Source organism: Lepidochelys olivacea (genome assembly GCF_965140295.1).
Source record: "Lepidochelys olivacea isolate rLepOli2 genome assembly, chromosome: 3".
Taxonomy (NCBI): domain Eukaryota; kingdom Metazoa; phylum Chordata; order Testudines; family Cheloniidae; genus Lepidochelys; species Lepidochelys olivacea.
In genome coordinates this window covers 202,205,610-202,233,157 of record NC_140413.1, presented here as the reverse complement: position 1 = coordinate 202,233,157, position 27,548 = coordinate 202,205,610, and the positions used below count along the sequence as shown (strand labels likewise).

Genomic DNA, 27,548 nt, shown 5'->3' with positions numbered 1-27,548 from the left:
TTATCAAATATTTCCGTATCAAATGTGCTCAGTTTATAAGCAGATAGGTGTTTTTTTCCTAACTGCTTGTCCTGCAAAGTCGTCTTTGAGAACCAAGTGGGTTCTTTCTCTCTCATACATCGTCACAGACGATAAAGGGTCTGTGGGGCCAAATGGGTTTGCACAGGTATTACTGAGTGAAACTTGGTAAACATTTCTGTTAATGTGCCAGGAGGAATGGAATCCAGCTCATTCTCTGGTGGCTGCCTTGGTTTTGCAGGGATAACACGCGTAAAAAGCAGCACAAACTTCTTTCTGGCATGAAAGTTAGCAGGTAGGGCTGAATACACAAATAAGCAGAGCTGTTGGGAAAGAAGATGACATTTCTATAGTCACTTTTCAGAGTAAAGCAGGTCATGTTTGGAATCTAAAGTACTTCATTCACCCTTTACCAGTAAAACAATCTTTTTGTGAATTGAGATACTATGATATAAATGTGAAAAGAGTGACCTGTTGAACTGTAGACATTCATATTTCATCACAAAACTGTGGTAGTAAACTTATTGGATATTAATTAGGAGCGTGTGTGAATTCACAGTTACTAGGCTGAGGACGTATATTTTCAGGCTGATTACTGAAACGTCATTATTCTTGGCTGGAAATGTAGTTCCACACATATAATAACAAAGCAGTAAGTATGAATAGGGAGTCTGCGTTTTCAAAAGAAAATCCGAAACTCTCATTTTAGATCACAACAAACATTGGGCAGCACAATTTCTTAAGCCTTGATTTCAGTGCTTGTACATTTGCCATCTGCTCTGCGTCCCCCTTTTTCTCTCCTGTCCACTTGTGGAATAATAGAGCAGGTCCTTTGTGACTATCCTTATTATCCTATTATAAATTTTTATTATTTGTTAATACCTGCATCATTCTGCACACACTAAAATGCACAGTTCACACTGAGGTCCATGGGAGTAACATATCCAGCAAAGTACGGGAGCCTGAGGGAGCCTTTCAAAGGCACAAATGAGAGTTAGGCACCCAGCTCCCATTGACTTGCAATAGGAGGCAAGCGCCTAACCTCCTATTTATATCTTTGAAAACGTCCCCCTCTGTCTTTGTGTCTTATAAAGCACCTGCATGGTGCTAACTCAGAAATAATATATCATTGGGGCTGAATGTTAAGGTCCTTAGATTAAAATTTCACCTGTTCTGCAGAAATTGTCTTTATTTTGCAAGATCTAACTGTTGTTCAGTGGAATTCACCTTACAAGGCAGATAATCCTTTGTCGGACAGATGGCATTTTACAGTTAAGGACACTAAGGCCAGGTCTACGTTATCAACTTATATATGTATAACTATGTCGCAGAGAGATGTGAAATATCCACACCCCTGAGCAATGCGCATATACCAGCCTAACCCCCAGTGTAGACAGTGCAAAGTGGGGTCTGCAGGGATCAGTTCTCAGTCCAGTTCTGTTCAATATCTTCAACAATACTTTTGATAATGGCATAGAGAGTACTCTTATAAAGTTTGCTGTCTATACCAAGCTGGGAGGCATTACAAGTGCTTTGGAGGATAGGATTAAAATTCAAAATGATCTGGACAAACTGGAGAAATGGTCTGAAGTAAATAGGATGAAATTCAGTTAGGGCAAATGCAGAGTATTCTGCTTAGGAAGGAACAATCAGTTGCACACATACAAAATGGGAAATGACTGCCTAGGAAGCAGTACTGCAGAAAAGGGATCGTTGGGGTCATAGTGGATCACAAGCTAAGTATGAGTCAATAGTGTAACATTATTACAAAAAAAGCCCTCAACTGGAGCATTGTGTTGAGTTCTGGGCATTTCAGGAAAGAGATGGACAAAGTGGAGAAAGTCAGAGAAGAGCAACAAAAATGATTAAAGGTCTAAAAAACATGACCTGTTGGGGAAGATTGAAAATATTGGGTTTGTTGAGTCTGGAGAAGAGAAGGCTGAGGGGGGACATGAAAGCAGTTTTCAAGTACATAAAAGGTTGTTACAAGGAGGAGGGAGGTAAATTGTTCTCATTAACCTCTGAGGATAGGACAAGAAGCAGTGGGCTTAAATTGCAGCAAGGGAGGTTTAGGTTGGATATTAGGAAAAACTTCCTAACTGTCAGGGTGGTTAGGCACTGGGATAAGTTGCCCAGGGAGGTTGTGGAATCTCCATCACTGGGGATTTTTAAGAGCAGGTTAGACAAACACCTGTCAGGGATGGTCTAGATCAGTGTTTCCCAAACTTGGGACACCGCTTGTTCAGGGAAAGCCCCTGGTGGGCTGGGCCGGTTTGTTTACCTGCCGCATCCGCAGGTTTGGCCGATCGCGGCTCCCACTGGCCGCTGTTCGCTATGCCCGGCCAATGGGGGCTGCGGGAAGTGGTGCAGGCTGAGGGACGTACTGGCCGCCGCTTCCAGCAGCCCCCATTGGCCGGGCACAGCGAACCGTGGTCAGTGGGAGCCGCGATCGGCCGAGCCTGTGGACACGGCAGGTAAACAAACCGGCCCGGCCTGCCAGGGGCTTTCCCTGAGCAAGCAGCGTCCCAAGTTTGGGAAACACTGCTCTAGATAATACTTAGTCCTGCCTTGAGTTCTGGGGACTGGACTAGACGCCCGCTTGAGGTCCCTTCCAGTCCTATGTTTTTGTGTCGACGGGAGGGCTTCTCCCGTTGACGTAGCTGTTGCTTCTCGCAGAGGTGGATTAACTGTGCCAAGTGGAGAAACTCTCCTGTCGGTGTAGTAGCGTCTTCACTGAAGCTCTACAGCGGCGGAGCTGCGCCAGTAAATGTTTTAAGTCTAGACCTGCCCTAAGGTAGTTAGTTAAATAAGCAAGATGTAATATAGTGATTGACCCAACATTTCATGTAAGAATTGAGGGTCTTGCCTGTTAGATTTCTCATGGAATCATATTGACTTTGTTGTTTCAATATTAACATTTAAAATACTACTTTGTAACTGAAAGACTGTTGAGATATGCCAGTGAAAACAGCATTTGCCAGAACCTAATGAGAGGTCAATTGCGTAATTGACACGTGGTCTGCTCTATTTCTGAGCAAGTGATTTTTACAAACTCTTTGTCTTGTTCTTGTTTGACACTCAAGTTGGGAATGAAAAGAGACTGGAATGCAGCTATTGCTATATTTTCTCCTTACACCAGTAAGATGATGGATGGTGCAGTACTGAATTAAACATATCTTTCCCATGTCTCAACAGTTACATTATTTTTAAATGGAACTCAATTGCTTGTCTACATTATACATTTTAATGTGACACACATTAATTACTGTCTAACAGAAATAGAAGTTGTGGTGAAGTTAAATACAAAAACTGTGATATGTACTAATGTGTTTGAAGTTCCAGATAAAATGTATTAATGCCTTCTAGGTATAGAACTTATTCCTCAAGTGAAGATAGAAGATTTAAAGCAAATGAAGGTAAGTTTGGGCATAAACTTTGCAGGACCATACATATATTTGCAAACAGTGAGATTTTATCTGGTGTCAGTCATTATGACTACAGGAAAATTGATCCAAGTTCCTTTTTTGCAGGCTTACATAAAGTATTTAAAGAAACAACAGAAAGAGCTGAATGCTTTAAAGAAGAAGCATGCCAAGGTATGATCATTAGAGCTCTAAGAGATTGGGGAAACAAACTTAGCCAGCAAGTTCACTCACTTAAAAAAATCACAAAGTTTGTAAGCATGGACAAATTCTAATGATACTCAATGGAAAAACTAGGGATAAGTAAATTAGATTAGCAAGAAATACACGTTTATTTTAGCCTACACTAAGGACACCGTCCAATAGGCAGTTTTTCCCTTGAGCACTTTTAAATATTCCCTCAGCTTCCAATATAATTTTGTTTGACTTGTATAAAGAGCAAAAGACCATCTTTACTGGGTAATGATTTCTGCTAGCCTCTTAAATGATTGTTTCTAAGTCTTGTTGAGAATCAGCTACGTGCAATATGCTGTATCCTGACAGACATATGCTGACAATATGCTGACAGACAGCATAGGAACTGCAGGGAGAGAAAGTGTAGGTGGGGAGAGTAGTTGAAAAATTAGATCCCCTCTTCATTCTGTGTATAATAATTACAGCGTGGGTAGTCACCTTTTGCTTGTTGTTTTTGGCAATAGTGTCCCAGTCTTGGTCCCCCACAATCATGCTCCACATCATACTCTGGCATACACAACTCCTGGTATCAAAGGAAACATAACAAGTGAAGAAAGTACTGAGGTTCTGAATTTGGTCCCATTCTCTTGGCATATAAAAGCGCTGCTTGGCTTTATAATCCATCATTTCCTTGTTATTAAGTGTTCTTTGAGATCCTTGGATTCCAATGCAGCTGACTCATTTTCATTGCATGCTTGGATTGATATATGTGGCTGATTGTTTTTAGTGTCAGAAGGTTCATCAGAACCTGCAGCAGCATCTTCTACGAGAAAAATCACGACCATCGGTGGTGGCTGGGCTGGTAACTTTCAGGGAACTAATAATAATCCTAAGCACTTTTAATACAAGGCTTTTCGTCTTCAAAGCACTGTATTAAAATTAAGTAATTACATCTGAAGGCCCCCACCCCTCCAGGAAAGAGGGAAATAAATAAATATCCTTTTACAGAAACTGAAGTTGTGAATATCCAAAGTCACAAGAGAGTCAGTTTTAAGAGCTAAAATTAGTACTTATGTACTATGGTGATGGGCACCCTTGAAGTACCTGAAACATCTAGAATAGATCACGTGTTCCCAAACTCTTTGGTAGTGAGGACCTCACCTTAGCAGAGTGAGTGCCTCTTGGACCCCTCCAGTCCCTTTGCAATCCATTGTGCTATCTCCTCCCCCATTTGGGATTACACATTGTGTCATCCCTGTGACAATTGCAGTTATTGTTTGCACAGAAAAGTAATATTAGGAAATCATTTGATGTGTATTAGCTGTCTTATAACACATTGTTGCAGCTGGAAGGAAGGAAGAGAGCCATGCAATCAGCCAGCCACGAGCAGCTTGAGAAACTCTGCACTGTTAGACCCACTGAATCCAAGAATTACTGCCAGATCCTTGGATGCCCCTCTCCATGGGCCCCCCTAAATTTGGAGGAATAAGTAACAGGAAGGAGATTCATATCTTTTGTTTTACAAAAGGTTTTCTATCCCTTTTCCTTACAAAGATGGCCTTGCAAACATAAATTGATATAAACTAATTGTTGACTTTGCAAGAATAAGCAATGAGGCTCCACTTTGGCATTAGAAGGCTTACTACCTAACCATCCCCCACTCCTCTGCATGCCGCTTTCCATGTAAAATTAGTTCATGAAGTTTGTGGATGGTACCACAAGGAATCGTTTAGCTAACCGTCCCCAAACTCCTTAGGCTGACATGATGATGTGATAGTGGCACAGGTTATGTTGAAAACATGGAGCTAGGGGGAAAAACACTTTTTTGCAGGCCTGACCAAAAGTTCTAAAGCCAGCCGTGTTCCTGATTCTCAGTTCTGTACTCTGACTGCTATTCCCCTTCTTTTTCTAACACCTGGTCGGCACCAGGAAAAAATCTGAAAAATTTCCCATCATCCTAACATCAATTCAGCTGATAAAACACGGGGATACATTGGGAACACCCTAAGTTAGTCACACCACTGGCCACTGACATTGTTTTCAGCCCTGTGTCATCTATCCCTACACAGTGTCAGCCATCATCACACTGGCTACCCTAGGGTTCCCAATGTTGGCAACAGTGGCTCACCTGAACTATGGAGAAATTATTAGTGTCACTTCTGGGCTGGTGATCAGCCATGGTGAGGTATAGCGAGAGAGAGCCGTTGGATGCTGAGGCAAGGATTGGGCACATGGGGATGTTAGTCTTTCTACTCTCTTCATTTAGCTGCATTTTGGAAAACTAGAAAATTTAAAAACCAAAAGAAGCCTCGATGGTAAAACTTTCAAAAGTGCCTCAGTGCTCTGTGGGCCCATTGATTTTCAATGAGTCTCGTCTCCTAAGTGCATAAATCCCGTTTGGAAAGGGGGCTTAGTTATCCAGGTTACATAAGCACTTCTGAAAATGTCCCCGAGTCCCTGTGTGCCATTTCCATTCGGAGGAATTCCATGGAAACTTTGACTTCGCATCATAGGAGAGTACCAGCAAAGCGGACTGATTCAGCTTCAGGGGACCTGACAGGGAAAAGATTGAGCAGTGTACCTTTAACAGGTATTCAACAGGTGTGTCTCTCATGCAGCATTCCTGTCTCTTTTATACAAACAGTGATGTGCCCTGCTTTTATTTTCTTTTAAGTGTAAATGCTGATCAGCCAAAGTATTTCTAAAGACAATGTCAAATATACTTCAGCAAATAACAGATGCAGAAGTACTTCCTGAAGTGAAGACGTTTGTGTGCATGGGATAATAAATGGCTGAATGAAGCCATGCTGTGTGTATGTGGGAGTATGTAGGAGTCACACAGGATCAGAAAGATGTCAGGGGTGGAAATCTTTCACATGTTCCTATTAACAAGAGGCTGAAACACCAGATGGGAGAGAAGAAAAAAGCATGATAACCTTAGAAGGGGCTATAAAAATATCTGTAAAATGTTTTTCTTTAAAGAGAACAGACCCATTTATTTTTCATATAAAATGTGTGGACAGTTGAAAATAGTCAAATATGTATTTGATATATAAAATGAGATTTGTATACTAAGTAGGATAGGTGGATAGATCATTTTAATGGAAGAAGCATACCTGATAAGTAGCCTCAGAATTAGTAAGCAGTCATTTTATACCCCTTGATAAAATTAGAATTTCCCATGTTCCCTTAATGTCAGATTAGCAGCTTTGCTGATAAACATGGAATTTTGGATTTTGTGAAGTCTGGGAGTCGGGGAAAGGAGAGATTTTATTCAGAGGATTATGAGCAATACAAATGGGAAGTTGTATATGCAAAGCTCTGCAAAGACAGGATATTGCTTTTAAATACCTCTTCATGATAAAGTGGAAGAGGCTACAGGGCAGTAAAGGAGCAACTAGAAATTAAAGCAGGAAAACATACAGTGAATAAATATTGGAGGGAAGACAACTTCACTACTTCACACTGGTTGTGATGGCAGGCCATACTTTTTTGGTTTCCGAGTCAGTCTGCAAAGGGACCTTCCAGTACGGCTAGCATTTTTATTTAAGTAGGGTTCTTTGAGTGATGGTCCCTGTGTGTATTCTACTTGAGGTGCACATGCACTCCATGGGCCTGAGACCAGAACGTTATTGCTAGAAGTGTCCATTAGTTTGTGCCTGCACCATTATCCTCCTCGTACTCCAAACCAAGGGCTTAAGGGGTGTCCTGGACCAACCACCTCTCCAGTTTCTTGCTACCTCTTGGGGTCTGAGACAGAAGCTGTTCGAGTTAGACTGACTGGTCTATAATTCCCATGGTCCTCTTTGTTCCCCTTTTTAAAGATAGGTACTGTGTTTGCCCTTTACCAGCGCTCAGGGACTTCACCCATCCCCCAGAATTTTGTCAGAGACTATTTCTGTCTTCCACTACCTCTATTCCACTACCCTCCCTCCTTCCCCTCTGCTGTAGAGCCTTAGCCTAGGGCTTTCTACAGTAGAAGGGTAACTGGAGACGCAGTTGGTCTATACCTCCCTTTATGCCCTCTGCTCAGAGCATGAGGAGAAGAATGGCGCAGGCACAGACCAGCGGACAGTGCTAGCAAAAATCTTCCTGTCTCAGGTGCGTGCTGCACACCTCAAGCAGAGTACAGGTAAGGACCACACATCTCAAAGAACTCCAGTTACTGGACAGGTAAGCACACGTCAGAGTCAGTACACCTTTCCTTTCCACCTCAGAAAAAGCTGTGCCACTGGAATTCCCTTGGGTAGTTCTTAGCTTTGACTCTCAGGTGTTGAACCAAATCCTCTACCTAGCACACAGCCTCACTGAACAGCCTGGACGTTGGGTGTTGAGTTGGGGGATTCTCCAGGCTTTGGGGTTCTGCAGAGCTTGGGCAGGAGACAAGAAAGCTTATCCTCTGCAGGGCACTGCTGCAGCCCCCACAGAGGGCTGGCTGGTAAATCTGCATAATTGCGGCTGCACACCGAGCTTCTCTCCTAAAAGACCCTTGTGCTAAGGGGTAAAGAGCCACTGTGCTGTGCTTTGCGATGTGCATGGGCTATGGAATCCCTGCCTGGGCTCGGTGCGTCCTGCTCAGATGGACTGCCTAGGTTCAGCAATGTTCTGTTCGTCTCAAGCCCTTACATAATAGCAAGATTAGGTACTAAGGAAGGAGTATTAAAAAGAAAGAGAGGAAAATATTGAAATTTGCTGGGAGAGCAATCAGCTTTTTTTTAGGGGTTGATTGATTCTTTTTTATTTTAAACCACCGTATTTTGGTGGCAGAGGCATAAATACTATTCTTAAAAACTTTATCTCAGGTAAGATCACTAATTTGAAAATCTAAGCAGGGGCTTCATCTCTGGTCGTCACATTTGCAAGGCACATTAAAATCACCTTCTGTTTTACAGCAGAATTCATTCTCGAGGTTTGCACTGTTACTCAGAAGACTGATGAGGCAGTGACTTGAGCTCATAACAGCTTGTTTTTCCCATATGGCCTTTTTCGAAGGTTGCCACATCTAACCCTTTTTTTCCCCATCATATGTCCTTCTGTGTGACTCTCCACCAACTCTTCCATATTCCCCCTGCCTTTCCGTTACGGAAGAGAGGGAGTTCCCTTGCACTGGCAACAATCATTTCAGTGTGTGCATGCCTTTCCTCAAAGTCTCGAAGGGGCATGTGCTTCTCTGGGAAGGTTGGGCTTATCGTAGAAAGGTGTGATCAAAATGGCAGTCCATTTGCTTACATTGAGAACTAGCCCTACACAGCATGGTGCAATACAGGGGTGAGGATCAGACATGTCAGTGTAGCCATGTAGCTCGGCCTTTTTGCTCCGTTATAAACATGTGGCTCCTGATTTTTCCAGAAAGGCAAAGAAACTGAAAGTGAAGCCACTCGTGCAGCATAGAATCACAGTCCTGGAAGGGACCTCGAGAGGTCATCCAGTTCAGTCTCCAGTCCCCACCCTCCTGACGGCATGAGAAATAAACATCATTTTCTAGGAAAAAAGAATCACAAGTTACATTTACCCTTAGCAGTAGCAGCAACATACCATCATCTGGCGGCACATGTCGTTGGTCCCATGCTGGACCAATGCCAAAACTGGTCCTTGAGGAGGTGGAGGGGGGAGTGATCAAACTGACCAGGTCACAGGAACTGTGACGAGAAGGTGGAGCCTCCCCACAACTACTTAGCTTCAAAAAGATGTTTGGAAAAAACGTATTATTTTAAAAGTCCACACTGAGGGGCTTGATAATCCCGTTAGTTGAACACAGTCATTGGAATCTGCATGCATGTGCAAATGGCAGCCTGATTTTGTCTGGACTGCAGCTGAATGCCAAGTGGAAGCCAAATTTCATCACTGCCCTCTTGTGCTGTAATTCTGCCATTCTTAAAATAATTTACCAACTGGTTGCAAGACTGTGCCAATCATGGCACACGTGTGAATTTGCTGCTGCTTATGCTTTCTGTATCTATGGACTTTATTTCAGTTATAGCCCATCTATAAAGTGCTCACCACAACCCAGTGCAGTGGGTCTTTGTCTGGCAGGCGGGAAGGAAGGGAGATGAGGCTCCTTTAAGGATCCCTCCTCCGTTTGGCTTACACGGATAGGGAAAGGAGAACTTACCTCACTGGTTGGGGACAGGAAGTGGCTCGCGCTTTTTCAGGAGTCACCAATCACCCATGAGATCAGAGCAGGATCAGGTTTTTAATGATCTGCTGTGAGAAGCGTGCTTGCTGCCTTTTTTTTCTCTCTCTCTTTTGAGGCTGGGAAGGAATTTTCCCCTCACTGACAGATTGGCCGAGGCAGGGTGGGTTTTGTCATCTTCCTCACAGCAAATCAGGGATCCAGTGAGGTAGATAAGCAGGATAGATGAAGATGTTGCAAATTGGTAGGTAGCAGGTGTCCTGTGCACTCAGTCCATAGGGGGTCCGATTTCCTGATAAGGAGTTGTTGGAAGTGGATTTAGAGGAAGGCATCCCCCAAGGCAACCGGGAAAGGGGGCTTGGGCTCCTACATCTGGTACAGTAAGGAGACACCCCCTCACACACCTCTTTTCCAGACCCTCTTAACCTTCACACAAGGAGAGGGTGGTGGGGTCCCTGTGCCGAGCTATGACCAGGTTGGGAATGGGAGCTGCTGAAGGCAGGACCTCCCAAGTAGGTGGAAACCATTAAGAAAAACACAGTGACTTAAGCCTTATTTGCTAGGTATTCACAGATACATTAGGTGAATAAAGGTGCAGCCTCCCATCCACAGCATCTTGTTCTTTATCCTTTGTGGCTGGGGCAGTGGAAAGATCTTCAGAAGTTCAGCAAGCCACAAAGATATTTTGGTTCTAAGGGTTTTATATTATTTTTTCTCTAACGTGGGTGTACTATAAACCCAGAGATGCAACACGCAGGGGGTTTTATAAAGCTGCTGCCAGTAGATAAGACTGAATATTTTTGTAATGACACCCACCTAGTGAGCTGTCACCTTCCTATACTGTAATGTTCATATTTATTTGGCATTTCACTGAATCTGAAAAACACCAGTAACTTTTTGTAATGATCAGCCTTTCAAAAAGGACTTTCATACTAGGAACAACTTGCTCCTGAGTCTTAGCTGTGTACCATTAGTGAGTTTTAAATAGATTAGATTATGAGTTTTGCAGATTGCAGTAATGATTTGATCTTTAAAACAGACTAGAACGTTTACACTGAGCAATATCAGGAACCCAACAGTCACTGCCTGAGGCACATGCAGGAAGCATAGTCTCTTGGAAGGGGAGACACCATGGCACTGCACATGTGGATGTGGAGCTTTTAATAGAGAACTTTGTTTTGTACCTTGTCATTAATACACAGGCTAAATTCTGGTCCCTGAGCAAATGAGCTGTGCTCATGGAAATTTCACAGGGGATGTGTTCAAGGTAGCCTGAAGGCAGGGTGTAGGGCACGCACACAGCTCCTATACAAGGGATTAGCCAGTAGAGTCACCTAAAAGCAACACCCCATGCGGCTAGATAAATAAAAAACACAAACTAAGCTTAATATACTAAATAGATTGGATATGAATGAGCAGATTCTCACCCTAAGAGATGATGCAAGCAGGCTGCAGATTCTTAAAGGGCAAGCTGCACTTGCTTTACAGCTTGGAATCCCCAAGTTTTTCATTCGCAGGCTAGAAATCCCTTTAGCCTGGGTCCAGCACTTCCCCCAGTTAAGTCTTTGTTCCTCAGGTGTTTCCAGGAGTCTTCTTGTGTGGGGAGTGAAGAACACCAAATGATGTCACTCCCTGCCTTATATAGCTTTAGCATATGGTGGAACCCTTTGTTTCAGTGCTTAGTTCCCAGACCAGTCTGTGGAAAAATACTGACATCCCAAGATGGAGTCCAGCATTGTGTGGTCTGATCACATGTCCATGTAGAGTCATAGCAGCCGTTAATCACAGGCTGTTTGGAGTGTTCTCAGGAACGTTCATCACCAGGTGGGAGATAAACTTGTTCTAAGGCCGGTTGTTTTTTCCTAATGGCCCATTGCCCTAAAGAGGCCCTTCCCCACCCACTATCTGGACTGAAAGCATCTTGTCTAGTGAGCGTTAACTAGGTGTAACTACATTTGAAATACAGATACATAGTCAATATTCATAACTTCAGATACAAAAATGATACATGCGTACAAATAGGATAATCATATTCAGCAAGTCATAACTTTCCCAATGACACCTCACATGCCTTATCTTGCATAAAATACATTATAATTATGCTATAAGCATATCATAATAATATCACTGTGAAGAATATAGGGTACAGAGTCACAAAGTGGTCACATATAAAAAGCTCCTTCTGTGTTAAGAGATATTACCAGTTTTAGCTGTATTCCTTATTTTAAGTATAGGGAATCTCTCTCAAAGCCATTGACTCTGTCAAACAGAAGAAAGGTGTTTTTAAGTGTAACTGTCACACTGTCTGGAGTGGCTCACGACTGTGAGTGCCTACCTCAGAACAGATTGTCAAAAGCATGGCAGGTCCCCTCACCCCCAACCTGGTGGTATGTTGTATCATTAGATTTCACCAACCCAGTACCAAATGTGAACTCCCAACGTACTTCAGTAGTCTTATAATGGAGTCCCAGACTGTCCCCTTAGACACTCCAGTCTATCTGGCCACCCAGACAAGCTGGACTATGTGATAAATGGTCACTTACACCAAAAATCACAAATATTCTAGGTTACTCCCAGTCCCAAGAGACCAGGTCACTCACCCAGGTCAGGTAGCATGCTAGATCTCACATCAAAGACCAATTCTATAGAAAACTAACTAGGTTTATTAGCTAAGGCGGTGTCTACTGGAGAGCTAACCGCAGCACAACTGTACCAATGCAGCCACGTTGCTGTAAGATCTCTCGGGTAGCTGCTCTATACCGACAGGAGGCCTCCTCCAGCGAGCAGCCGTAGCTATGTCGGTGGGAGAAGCTCTCCTGCAATCATAGCGCTGTGCACACTGCCACTTATGCCAGCGAAATTTACGTCACTCGGATGGGGTGGGGGTTTTTTTTTTCACACCCAAGCGACATAAGTTTTGCCAGCATAAGTGATAGTGTAGACATGGCCTAAGAAAAAGAAATGAGTTATTGAGAGGTTAAAGCAGGTCAAACACATGTACAGGTGAGTCACAGTCTATAATTCCAAATGGTAGTAAAGATGTAGTAATCTGTCAGTCTTCCAAAAAGTCTCTCAGTGCTACCCAGAATAACTCTGGGGATCTCCATCTTCTCGTTCAATTCTTCTGCCCTGTTACAATCCAAACAGTCCAGAGATGCAGGATATTTCCCTGAATCCATACGTATAGCTTTTTCTCACAGAAAACACACTGACAGAGTCATCACCCACACAGGCTCTGCCTTTGATTGATGGAGAGATAGAGGAATCCATTTAGATGGTCTTCAATTTCTGATCATCACGCTGGCCTTCAAATGCACAAAATTAGTTTCCTGCTGAAGTTCTTCATTTGCATTACACAAGGCGTCTTTCTCGTTGAATGGGTTAGTTATCAGGATATATATACAATGTAAATGTTTGCTATCCCATTATAACAGGATACAGATATGTGAAAACAATGCATGTAACATCCCATTAGTTTTCATGGAGTTTAAACACCAAATACATTCTTATACATTTAACAATCACTTTGATCTATACTAATAGAAAGGTGAATTGGCCTCGGGCTTTGGTGTGAGCTGACACCTGGTCTGCCAGTGTCACAGTACCCACTGAATGTGCCAAGAAATGTTATATACCCATAATTATGTGTTTTGCCTGCTGTTAGTGGAGTGTATGAGATTATTCTCCCTCAATATCCTGCTTCTCTTTCTGCATAATCCTCAAGGTATGACATTGTATATTCATGTCACCAGCTCACCTTGGGCCAAATTCTCTGGCTAGAGTACAACCCTAAATGCAGTGAAACTAGCATGGATCTGCTGTGTGCAATGGGGCAAGGTGCGGCAGCTCTGTGGTGTCCTCAGATTTTGAATAGTCATGAATCCAAATGCAAATTCCTCAACCCCTTTCTAGAGCTGCTGTAGAAGCTCCTCCATAGCAGACTGCTTCCCCCACCTCTCCTCGTGGGGCTACTGATCAGGGTACTCTGACCCTGGGTTGAATTTCCCCCTAAATAAACGTATCCAGATTAATTTTCAATAACTTCCTTTTTTTGAAACTTCCTTTGGAAAGACCTTGGACGCTCTAGAACATAGAGCACCAGATTTACCCCAGTGTAGGTAGGCACATGTCCATTTGCCTACAATGGAGTTACATGTGCATAATAAGCTGAAGGCTGCACAAAAGTCATACGGTGGAGCAACTGCTCTTGCATATTTGAAATAAAAATACTGATGAGTCTGACTCATGGTAATATTGAAATGCCAAAAGACTGCACTGCTCAGCTGGTTATCTGTAAGGTTCCCTGATGGTTCACAGGAAGGAATTTTGGTGTGGTAATGGTGACATTTTTCATTTGCCATTCCAGTTTTCATGCAGAAATTGGCAGCACACCATATGTATTGCATATAAATGTGTGTGCATGAACCTGTGATTATGCAGTGTAAGGTGTATTTTTTTAATCATAAAACATGCTAACATGGATCCAAGATCATAAAAAGCCACAAAAATGTGTTAGAATCTTCTTGAAATCTTCATTGCTCAAAATAATGGGGATTGTGCAGGTTTGTTCCAGACATCGTAATATAGAAACTGGCGTGGCTTAAAGAGAAATACCTTTATTGTTTCATAATGCCGTGTAATCATTTTTATGTTCTTGATATTAACTTTTACTGAAAAATAATATCAGTGAATTGCAGCTGGGATATAAAAGCAACTGACGCTACTATAAAATGAGTAGGAGTATTTGAGCGATTATAAGGCTTTTGATTAAAATTGTATGTAATGTAGAGTGAATTGCTATGGAATCCCCACCGTGTGACATTCATCAGTGATGAGTTATACATAATAATACACTTCTGCTGGGTATTCAAAATAAACGTGGATCAAATTGTTGTTTTCAAATACTGCTTAAAAGTCTAGGGCTGATTTATTTTACAGCCAGAGATGTATAGGAGATGTTTAAAGAGAATCTAAAATATAACAACTCCAAAATATGTATTTCTTATGTAACATGCTATAGGAGCTTTAAATAGAAACATGAATTATAGTTAATGGAATTTGAGCAAGTGTAAAATCTTGGTTGCAGAATATCAGCAACTGGGGCACTGCCTGTGAATTGCTTAAATATAGAATTAGCTATTTTTATTATTTATATTAACATTAGTGCCCCAAATGTGCTAGGCACTGTACTCTACACACACATAGGAAGATATGTTCTCTATCCACAAGAGTTTAGGCCTTGATTCGGCAAGGTACCAAAGCACACAACTAATTTAAGCGCATGAGTAATCCCACAGGCTTCACGTGCTTTAGTAGCCTGCTGACTGGGCCTTAACCACTACCTACAGGTATATTAATACTAAAAATGAATTAAATTTACCTTAAACATTCAAATAGTTGCACGTGGTATTTATCATGTGGCTTACGTTGACAGGCAAAGTAGCTGGTAAAATCCTTTTGCCTCAGAAAGCCATATTTTAATTGTATTATTGGCTGCAATTTGGAGTTTAATCAGCAATTTGTAATTTTTTAGTATCTTTGTGTCTAAAGGAAACGAGTGAAATTAAAATGACAGAGGATTCAGAAAATCCTGAACCTGAGATTTATGGTATACCTGGGTGGTGCCAAATATACTGTCAACCAGTCTAGAACATATTTCCACTTGAAACTTTGTTTGCCTCCATATACATTACATTTACAAGCAGTGTTTGAAATACGCTCTAGAACTGACTTGGAGTTTTTCTTGGGACCAAGTCTTGACAATAGTTGTGAATGTAACAGTTATCTCTAGTCTACACAGACAGCAAATCAGACGTGTGTCAGCTAAGCCAGTGGTTCTCAAAGCCAGTCCGCCGCTTGTTCAGGGAAAGCCCCCGATGGGCCAGGCCAGTTTGTTTACCTGCCGCATCCGCAGGTTCGGCCGATCGTGGCTCCCAGTGGCCGCGGTTTGCCGCTCCAGGCCAATGGGGGCTGCGGGAAGGGCAGACAGCACATCCCTCGGCCCACACTGCTTCCCGCAGCCCCCATTGGCCTGGAGCGGCGAACCGAGGCCAGTGGGCGCCACGATCGGCCGAAGCTGCGGATGCAGCAGGTAAACAAACTGGCTCGGCCCACCAGGTGCTTTCCCTGAACAAGCAGCAGACCTGGTTTGAGAATCATTGAGCTAAGCCATTTTAGCTAGCCGTCTTTCCTCCCGGTTCTCCCTGTGACTGGCAGTCCCATAGAGTGTGATACCTTAGGTGTAGTGCCTTGTCCCCCTGCATTCTCTGTGCTTTATGCTATGCAGCTGATAGAGCGAGGGTCCCTATGTTTATATATGTAACGGGAAAAAGCCATGCTGGTGTATCCATAGCCTGGTGGTAGCCATGGCACATACCTGATTGTCAGCCTCTGCTTCTCTTGGATCACTGATGATCCATCTCAGATGGTGAGCATGAATGTTCAGTCGTTTGGACAGAGTCCAACATAAGGACGTTGATGGCAATCTGGAATGAATTTGTCAGGCCATGCAGAGCTATGTTGTGTTTTCTGTAGTCTGTCAATGTACAGGAAGGCTCCAGACAAAACTCACACACTGGGAAGTGCCAAGCCATGTCAGAAGTTTGAGGAACTATTATCGAATGATAATTTTGTGACTCCAGGTCAGAAAGGCAGACCTACCCAGAAAAACTGGGCTTACATTGGGGGTAAAAATTTCTGGCTGTACCTTTGTAGTTATTGGAGAGCTCTCAACTCTCATCCAGCTGTGAGAAGAGGACAAGTTACTTTGGGGAACCAGGTGTGAGTGAACTCAAAGACAGAGGGTCAAAACTGGAGGCAAGGGAAGATGATGATCCTGGTGAGGCAAAGCGTTCTGGGGATGAAAAGACCTTGGTACAAGTTACTGTGCTGCATTACGTTTATTCTTCAGAATGTTCCTCTGTAGTTTTTTTGGAGATGCAGATTGAAGATGCATTTAACTCAGAGCCTGGGTGTTGCCAAATAAAGCAGAAGGACTATTTTTCCACACGTCCCATAAAAATTCACTGTCCCAGCTCTTTACATACAGGGGAGGGATAGCTCAGTGGTTTGAGCATTGGCCTGCTAAACCCAGGGTTGTGAGTTCAAATCTTGAGGGGGCCATTTAGGGATCTAGGGCAAAAATTGGGGATTGGTCCTGCTTTGAGCAGGGGGTTGGACTAGATGACCTCCTGAGGTCCCTTTCAACTCTGATATTCTATGATTCCCAATTTATGAAGGTGGCTTCAGGCTCAGAAATGCCATTCTGAAGATAAGAAGAAATATTCACAAAGGGACTCTCCCAGAGCTGCATTGCTACTTGCAATGGCTCTGTTCTCCAAGTTAGCCTTAACAAATGCAGTGCATGCCATTGTGCTAAGTGGCAGAAATCAAAGTTAAAAGAGGAACTGGGCGTTAAAAAATGTACTTACCATGAGGCTCATCCCATAGTGGGTCCAGCAGCTTACCAGAGCAATGGGGTTTGGGTGCAATATTGCCCCTTTAAATAAAGTGCAGTCATTTCATATCGTGATTCAGAAAATTCAAGAACATTTGACACAATGGATGCCAGTAAGTTATGTCGCACAATAGCACAGTTATGTTGCAACATTTTTCAACCTACAGTCTTTATTTTTTCTGCTTCCTCCTTCCCCACAAACATTCCCAAATCACAAGGCGACACTTGCGCGTGTGAACTAAGTTCTCTTTTTCTCCCCGCTTAAAGCTACTTTACATCATCAATGCTTTGTCAAGGGAGTCAGAAAGGCAAAACTTGAGAGTTCATCAACAACCTTGTGAGGAAAGCAGGGGATGAGAGGAGAAATGAATAGTTAATTCTCAGCTAGCAGCAGGAGCTGAGGAAATCTCAGAAGAGAGCCAGAGGTGGCAGATGACAGAGGAGGATGAAAGGGTGAATGAAGTGCAAGAGGAGGAGACCATGTGCACACATGCATCACAAAAGAGAATTAAGAAAAATGGATCAGGCTCAAAGGGCTTTAAATGCTCTAATAAACAATGGAGCGCTGCCCTGCTGCCTTTAGAAACAGCCAGCACCAACATGAACAGCAAACCAGACCACGCTTTCCCCATCAATCAGCCTGTCTTCACTCCTCTCCAGGGTCGTCTGACTTCTCTCCAGTGATCTCTTCCTGTCTCTGCTCTGCTAGCTTAGCATCACCCAACTACTTGGATGGCACAGGCAGACATGGCAGTTTCCCAGTACACAGAGCTTTGTATTTTCTTCCTTTTTAGCTGCGTTTCTGTGCATTCAAACTAAAGCGTTGTTTCGTGAAACAATTTATGATGAGCATGTGTCCACAAAGAAAACACAGCCCAGTTGGTTATCTATCGAAAATAACTTTCTGTTGAATACAACATTTCAGGGAGTATATCCTCTTAGATAAAGATGAGTATTCAGAAAAGAATCAAATTAGGTTGTGATGGGGAAGTTCTGTATGGTTCCTAAACAAAGCAGGATTCCAGCACTGAATATTGCCTCCTTTTCCCAGTTCATGCAGAAGTGCTGGACAAGTGTACAGATGGCATATAATTTCAGATAATTATGCTTAGTCTTTTATATCAAGAATTGTACTGTTCCGTTTATCTGGGGAAGAGTGTGTAGCTTTAGTAATTAAATATATCAGACAATTCACCTGTGGCTGTCTAGTGCCGTCAGGCCTGCTTCATCCTTTTCACTGTCTGCAGTTTCTCTTAGATTGCTAATCAGCCTGTGTATTCCCTGCTGAAGCTGACATCTTTCTGATGCTAGTAAAGTCCATTTTTTTTGTTTGATTCTCTGCAGAACAGAGAGCTCAGAGCTTCATCCTGAATAGAAATTGCAGGAGCTGCATTATGTTATTGCCCAGAGGGGCGGATAGCAGATGCTGGAATTCAGGTTTACATTCTAACGCTAGCTTTTAAAAGCGTTGCAGCATTTGTTAAAGGGAGGTGAAATTCTTTCGTTAGTATTTTTAAAAGGAACTACACGGATGAGTTGGTTGCTATGATATATAGAAATAGTAGCAATGAAGCCTATGGTATAGAGCAGTCGTGTAAATTCAGAATGTGTAGTGAAACTAAATGAAAACAGACCAAAAAAAATTCCTGGTAACTTTTTAATGTAAAATGTGATCTGCTTACATTTCCCACAGTAAACCAAACCATAACAGTTAATACAAGACCTTTTTGTCAAGACTAGATAAAATCTAGGGGTATAGTACGTTAATAAAATAATTAAAACAACAAAATTCCCTATTGCAGTGTATGCTCAGTATTTTCCTACCATCACTGGCAGCCAGATGTTTGAAGAATAATGAGCATGTTTCATAAGGAAGGGTGATTAAAATGACTTATGAGTTTCAGTCCACTGCAGAGCCAGGACACACAAGCATTAAGTGAGGACTAGTACTTCTGAAACAGAAAGGTTTTTATAAAGAGGTGGACCTGTGTATGTAATATGTGTGTACGTAATTAACCTTTTATTCCCATGCGGAAAATTGTTTCCCCCTTTACACTAGTATAAATCAGGTGTGACTCCATTGAAATCAGTGGAATTACACTGGTGTGATATAGATCAGAATCAGGTCCTTTATAAGTAGCTTGTGCCTGGGGAAGGCCGGAAAGAAAAACACAAATAGTCCGTTGCAGCTAACTAAATATACATTTGATAGCCCTATTGCGTAGCTTAACATCACTTGGAATAAGAAACCAGCTTCTGCGCGATGAACCTTTGCTAGGACAAAATACCGAGTGCCACTAGACTTATGGGCCAGATCCTCAGCCAGTGTCAATTTTTATTGACTTTAGTTGAGCTACGTGATTTACACCAGCTGAAGATCTGGGGCTGTGTTCACTCTAGGATACTTAGGGGGATGCCTGTTGTTTTTTTGTGATCCCCGGGGTTCCAGAATCTTTATATGGTACCTGCTCTGAGTTCATAAATCTTATTACTGCACTGCATTTAAATGATCATGTATTCCAAAAAGATATAGTTATGCAGATATTACCTGTTGGCATTTTTTTCCATAAAGTTCTTGGTTTATGGTAGCTGTATACCATATTTTCAGGATATTAGCACTCTGCCAGGACAGATTTTCCTGCAACGTGCACCGAGGAGAAAGGTTTTACATTTACTGTGGGAGATCTGGGCCCCTTGCTATCAGGCAGCTAAAAGGGATTAAATACAGTGCCAGACATATTTGTTCCTACACTGATATTATCCACTTTAAGAAAATGAAACATTAAAAGTCCAGCAACCTAATTGTAAGGTCCTACTGTTTTCCAGGAGCACAGCACTATGCAGAAGTTGCACTGCACACAAGTTGACAAAATAGTGGCACAGTATGATAAAGAAAAGTTATCTTATGAGAAAATGTTAGAGAAGGCAATCAAGAAGAAAGGGTAAGATATTCTTTTAAAATGTTTTATAAGAATCAAAACAGATTTTTATGCTTTTACTGTCTGGAACAAAATATTACTAGAAAAGTAATTTATATTTAACTTACAGCAGCCTGACCTGGCCCTCCTCAGTCAATATAAATATAACCTGCACGAGGATTTAAGGATTGGGCCCTAAGTGTTGTTCTTGCTTTGCCTTACTGGAGTCCTCTATTTTCTCCGCATGTGACATTAAAGCAAATTAATCACATCAGATGTTCAGTATCCATGGGCCTGCCCTTGCTCTCATTGAGACCAACGGGAGTTTTACCTTTGGTTTCAATGAGAGCAGGCCCAGAACCTCCGTGAATTACATCATTAGACTTCGATCACAATTTGGTCTTGGAAAAAATTGATGTATTAATCTTGAACTTTGTCGACGGAAGCTCAGATCAAATAATAGAATCTGCTTTCCCGTCATCTCGAAAAGGTTCCTCTCAACACAGGAACTGTAAATACTCTTTCAGATTCGCAGCTGATTATAAATTGGCTTTTATGATGGCAGTGAAGCTACCTCAGTTTGTGCTAGCCTAGGATCTAACCCATTGTCGATATGCTGTTCTTAACTGCTCCTGAAGTTTCTGGAATATCTTCTTCATAATTCATAAAATTTGTCTCTTGCGGTCCTAATAGGCAGAACCTAGAGGTTTCTATAATTTCCAGGTTCCTGCTGTTCTCCGGTTGTTAGCTCTTTATCTTGTAGCAGCTTCTCCTCTGTTTTCCCCCTGTTGCTGACGTCTACCTCCCAAAGTCCCTTTTTGATTAAATAACAATATTGTACCATTAGTCTTACAGTTAACCTGTGACCCCTGAAAAGCGGGAATGAGTTTCTTAGTAGAATACAGGTTTCAGAGTAACAGCCGTGTTAGTCTGTATTCGCAAAAAGAAAAGGAGGACTTGTGGCACCTTAGAGACTAACAAATTTATTTGAGCATGAGCTCACGAAAGCTTATGCTCAAATAAATTGGTTAGTCTCTAAGGTGCCACAAGTCCTCCTTTTTCTTTTTTAGTAGAATACAGAATTATATTAGCAGTTAGTATTAATTGTTTGTATTATCTGATCCAGCAACAACATTTCCCTGATCCTGGAATGACGCCACTCTCCACCTCCCAACAAATTTAATAAAATAATATTAAATTATTAATACTGGGCTGGTGGTAGAGGGTCTGCAACTGAGCTGTTGGGGCCAGTCTCTGATAAAATTATTTGCTGTATTGAGCTTAGGTGCCGTTTTGGCGATGGGTTCTTTCATAAATGCTTTACTGTGTTTGATACAGTATTTGGATGAACAGTATTTGTAAAATATGTGTGTGTGCCTGAAATTATATAAAACAAAACTCTTATTAGAAGTAGCAGTCTCTGAAGCAAAAGAGGTAACAAGAAGTCTCCACAATAAGTTATGCAAAGACTACATGAACTCTTCCAAAGTGTACCATGAGCTGTTTTTACTTTAAGGAAGGACAACCATTGTCAGGACCCGAATATTTCTTAGGCTGAGCAGAACTTCCAGAAACCATCCTAATGTTGCAAACAGATCACTGAAGTATCAGCTTTCAGAGTAGCAGCCGTGTTAGTCTGTATCCGTAAAAAGAACAGGAGGACTTGGGGCACCTTAGAGACTAACCCATTTATTAAAGCGTGAGCTTTCATGAGCTACAGCTCACTTCCTCACGACACTCTGATTATAAGGGGAGCTGGTGAAACAGGAAAAGCTCATTTCAATTCAATTGCAGCACATGGCTAAGGAGTTGGCAGGTGTGAACTGGGATTATAATTAATGGCAGATGGTATTCACTAATGGCACATGGTATTCACTCCTTGCACCATTAGTGACAAACTGAGCACCATGGAAATTATACTGTATCTGCCTTCCAGGGAGATAGGCTTACAGCTGTTCTGCATTTTGAGAACCTTGAGCCAGAAGATTTACGCATCAGCATTAACACTGGTCTGAGAAGAGATCGGTCTTCCCACTCTTCTACGTCTAGGCAAAGCAGCAAATAAACAAAGGCAGATATGAGATTTAAATGTGGCGATAACTGTCCATGACTGCATTAACAATCAGTGAAAACCTTTGTGTAAGACCTCTGACGAAGACCTGAGAATGGGTGACTAGGAAGATAACTCATCCCCGTTTCACCTCACTTAGGTTGCTGCAATTAGATCACAGTAAGTTTCCACTGGCATTCATAACACTTCTCTGCCCTCAGGGCCTCCTGAAGATTTCTGATAGTTTGGGTCCATGCTTTGGAAAACTAAAAGATTTTGAAAAAAAAAATGAAAGCCTTAAGTGTAAACAAAGGAGTAGATGGCCTCAGGATGTTATGTTGGGACAGAGAACCATTTACTTGTCACCAGCTTGACTCCATCCCAGGTCATGAATGAGCAAAAGCCACCATCTGATGGCTGTTCTGTGGTGCAAGGGAAAAGAACTGTCCTCTAATCCCTAGTGGGTAGACGTCCTTATCATGTAAACTATTCTATCTGTGTGCATTCTTGCCAGTTTTAACAGACAGGCCAATGTGCTATATGCACACAGATTCTGGTTTACCTTCTTGTTCCTAAAAGTGGATCCTTCACATCTGGATCAAGGTACACTGAGGGGATAGTGCAGGGGGAAGTTGACCCTGTCACTGTTTGTGCTGCTCTGAGCCCAGATTCAGCCAAGATCTCAAGTACATGCTTAAATCCATCTCTGTTCTACGGTACCTTTAAGCACCTGCTTAAATGTAAGCACAGCGAATGGAACTTAAGCACATGCTTAGCTTTGAAAGCATGTGCTTAGGTGCGGTGCTGAGTATGGGCCCTGGTTCGTTGGCTTTGTATTTTGGTTTCCACTGCTGTCATTCTGGCAACTTTCACAAGCAATACGTTGATTTAAAATAAATTAAAAAAATTAAAGGAATTCGATTTGAATTTGGTGCATATTCATCCAAAAGACAAAAATGCCTTCCTGAAAGACAAAAATGCCTTCCATTCTGGTTTTGTGATGCTTACATGTAGGTTTTTTTCTAGTGTATCTCCCACATGGCATGACGTGTCTGTCAGCTGCATAATTTTCAGGAAAAAAATTAATTACAGCTTCATTCACTGACAGATGGACAGGATTTAGTTCCCTGTGCACTTGAGCAAGTAGTTCAGATGCACACTACAAATGCCAAACATGCTCATAAATCTCTCAGAGACTCGGGGGAGCTTGTGCGCTCGTGTTCCAACTCTGAAATATGGTTGAGGGGGACACAAGGACAGTCCTGGATTAACAGGGATGTCTAGGATTCAAACTGTAGGACGTGTGTGTGTGCGTGTGCGTGTGTAAAGTTGCGGCTTGGGGTGGGATAGTTGCCAAGGAATTTGTTCACATTTAGGACTGTGTAACCTAAAGCTTACATACATTTTGACAGGACAGAAGTGGGTGATTGTGTTCAGCCATTTTAACATTCCCTCACCGCAGACTGAATGCTACTTTTTAAAAAAAGGAATAAACAATTGGCACTGACTATTGGGATTTTGGAAATTTTACTGATCAGTGGGTCTTTGAATAAATATGTTTGATCCTCCTGAGTGGAGTGATCTTCATAAAGCATAAGAAGCATTAAACTATATTGTGGCTAGATCCTGAACACATTTACACCAGTGTAAAACAAAAATAACTTCACTGCAGTCAATGACATTTCAGATTTAGTCTGATGTAACTGGCCCTATAACTCTATAGGACTTTCCAGAGTATCAAACTTATGGCAGAAATCTATGCAAAACCTTCCTTGCTGTGACAAGCAAATCAGTGATTAATCCTCACGGTGGCCCATAGGAAACACAAGGCACATCACACTCCTTGTATTTCCATACCAGACTTTTCTGGGAACATTTGAGGATAAAGCTTTCTGCTCATTTCCATAAGTTAGCAGCACTCTGATATTAAAATAGTCTTTAAAACTGGCATATTTTTTTATCAAGCTTCATTTCCAGGACTGTGATTAATTTAATTTTACTTCAGCCAAGCAATAAACAATTTAATTGGGGCAAATCTTCAGATAGTACAAATCAGTGTCGTTCCACTCGACGACAATGGAATGATGGTGATTTACACCAACTAAGGATTTGATGAGAAATGTTTTTTTAAAGGGGCTGCACAAAAAGTGAAATAAAAATATATTCCAGTCAAAGACAGATTTGTTCTAAAACCAAAACAAAAAGACCAGGAAGTTTGGTGTGTGGATTTGCATGTTGTTCTAAGAACCTTTCGCTGCAAGAAAGGGCATGACAGGTCAGGGTTTGAAGGATGGATTGAGAATTTACTGACTCTTGTAAGACTTTAATTGAAAGCTTTCTTGTTGCTGTAATGGAACTTTTGATCCTACATTGTATGCTGCCACCTCTCCCAGCACAAAGTCCAAGTAAGGCCTGGTCTACACTGCGGGGGGAGATCGATCTAAGTTATGCAACTTCAGCTATGTGAATAACATAGCTGAAGTCAACATACTTAGACCTACTCACTGCGGTGTCTTCACCACGGTGAGTCAACTGCTGCCACTCCCCCGTCAACTCTGCCTGCGCCTCTCACGGTGGTGGAGTACCGGAGTCGACGGGAGAGCGCTTGGGGGTCGATTTATTGCATCTGGACTAGACAAGATAAATCGACCCCCGCTGAATCGATCGCTGCCTGCCGATCCAACGGGTAGTATAGACATACCCTGAGATTTGTGAAGGGAACTGTTGTGGGAGGGTGGTATTTCATCACTCTTCTACCCACCGCGCAGGCAAGTTATTGGGTGGCAGCATAACCCCTCTGTAGCTATTCTTCCAGCCTGTGATGCCCCTACAATACCAGAAGACCCTTGCCACCCACACAGAGCCCTATTAACTTTAGCTCGGTTCCACATGGGTGCCACGGTCCTGCTATATGCATTCTGTTGCAGGATCAGGTCTGTGTGAGGATTGGTGCTGTTGGATCCATACAAAGTTCAGCTCCAAAAACCTGAATGTACTGGCATGGGGTCTGTGCCAGCCACGCCACATTGGCCAGTTTGGGCTGTGCAGATCCTCTTTCATGGCACACGGGTATGAAGACCAATCCTTGCGGTCATTTCAGCTTTGCTGCAGCGGGGCACTCGTTGTAGGTAGCTGTACTTGACAATAAACCTTTTTCTGTTAAAGATGCAGAAATCACAATGGAAACTAGCAATCAAGATACATTTTTCATGCCTCAAACCAAAAGGTAGCACAATTGGCTTTAAAACAAGCAAAACAAAACAAAAATCATACCTAGGCAGTGAATCTGTTTGCAGGTTTTCAGGCTGAAGTTTAATTTTTTTGGCTAAAAAAGAAACCAGCATCATAAATGGACTTGCTGACATATCCTTAGTAATTGAATAATTGTGGGTCCCCTCTAGAAATAACAGGTGAAGTGTGTTTGAATTGCATGATCAGTAAACCGATAATATTTGTAAAGTGTGGATAAATTGCTAGCAGAAATAATTTCATTCCAATACACTACAGTACTTCATCATTGACTAACTATACATTAGTATGAGCTGACTGGATGGGAAGATATTTAACTTGTGGCACACATTTGCCATTTTGCTTTTTTAGAGGAAGTAATTGTCTTGAAATGAAGAAAGAAACTGAAATTAAAATTCAGGCTTTAACATCCGATCACAAATCTAAGGTAAGAAAACATGCCAGTGTTAACACATGCAACATTTGAGATCTTTGAGACCCAAATGGTAGTTTATTTTTATGAAAGCATGTGAATAATTTTCAGCAATAATGACATGCAGAAAAGAATGGGCATTACTCAGTGTCTAAAAGCTTTTGGTTTTTTATTCAAAAAGAGCAAAATCCATTTCCTGACTTTAACAATTTTTGAAGAGCGTATAATGCTCCTAGTTTTGTTTCCATGTGAAACAAAAATATTTGGTCATTTTGTAGTCGTTTCAGCTATGCAGAGAACAGAGGAAAATGTGCTATATGAAAATTGGAAGTGAATTTTGCCACCAAAAATATGTAGGTAAATGGAATTAGCTGCTTGTTAGTTTTACATCAGTGTCACCTTGTCCAACACCCTGCCAGACATTTGACTCTCCCTGTGCCCTCACTGTCTCTCTCCTGGAACCATCCCATTTGCATCAGATGTATTACTTGGTTACTTCGTACTTCTCCTAAGGTGAATCCATTGCTTTCTCCAAGATGCCTGTCCCCAAATAACAGCACCCAAGATCCAGTCCCAGTTGTTTTTAAATCAGTTGTTCTCAAGCTATGGTCATGGACCATTTTGAAGAGTTGCATGGAGCTGCTCCCTTGCAGAGGTAAAACATTGTCAGTCTCCAGGCTAGATGCGGTGCAATATAGATCTTAGCTAGTATTTCCAGAGACTTCCTGACTAATTAATTTTTTAAACTAATCCTCATTCTGCACTTTGTTGCATCCTGTACTACTTTGTCAAAGATTTCTCTGGTGCCATTTGAACTGCTTTCAGGTTTGTGGTTGATGTCAAAGTTAGAGGAATAGCAAATACCCTCTACGATAGAACCAGCTGCAAAATGACCCAGAGAGATTAGAGCAGAGGCGATTGAAAACACCAGGGGATTTTTACCTAATACATATAAAGTCTTACACACAGGGAGAGGCATCAAACACCACAGATACCGCATGGGAGAGGTAACCACGCCACTGTATTAAGCAGACTAAGACAAGCTCACTTTCGTCTTGTCAATTCTAATATCACGCATTCATGTAGCCAGAACATGTAGATCCTAGTTTTCTCTCTTTCTGCAGCCTGACTGTCACTCTGTTGGTGAAAAAAGGGTATTACCCTATGCATAAAGGGTTTTCCCGGACACATGGGGCTAGTGGAAGAGTGCTATGTGCTCTCCATCACCTTATTTCCCTAGGCGGACAGAGGCAGGTTGAAGATGAGGGGCAAACTGGCAGCCAGAGGAAGCATGACGAGAGTGTACTGTGTTCAAGTTCCATAGGGTCGGTATAGTAGCCCATAGGAAGCTGTAGGAAACCACTCAGAGTTGCTCTAAATTGTATCCAGCAGAGCCCAGCATCTGGGAGATGCAGAGGCAGCTTAAACTCTGCCCCTCCTCCTCCTTTCTGGTTGCACCTCTGAGCGCCACAGCTCAAAATCAAGGGCCATAGTTTGCTGTTGCTGCAGGGAAGTTGTGAGGTTGGTCTAGGGAAAGGAGAGCATGTATCAGAAAATAGCAATCTTAACAACGTGGCCACAATAGGAAATGTCAGAACCACTGTCTGAAATAAAAACTGGTTGTATTGGCAGATTGAGAAAAGCACAAAGGAAAAGCTAGTTATAAAAATCAGGGGGGCTAACAACTCTAGAGAGAGCATTGCAAGCTGGGCAGTA

General features: G+C 42.1%; 1 protein-coding gene across 2 annotated transcripts in view; it reads left to right on the top strand.

Annotated features, from left to right (window-relative positions):
• The window catches only part of PLCB4 (phospholipase C beta 4), a 326,177-nt gene that overhangs the window by 277,846 nt on the left and 20,783 nt on the right, over positions 1-27,548 (top strand). For both annotated transcript variants that reach the window (XM_084622532.1, XM_084622531.1), the window contains exons 31-34: positions 3,385-3,434; positions 3,549-3,614; positions 20,030-20,145; positions 25,772-25,847. In XM_084622532.1, the coding sequence (XP_084478658.1) occupies positions 3,385-3,434; positions 3,549-3,614; positions 20,030-20,145; positions 25,772-25,847 (308 nt within the window). The remainder of the gene's footprint in view (positions 1-3,384; positions 3,435-3,548; positions 3,615-20,029; positions 20,146-25,771; positions 25,848-27,548) is intronic.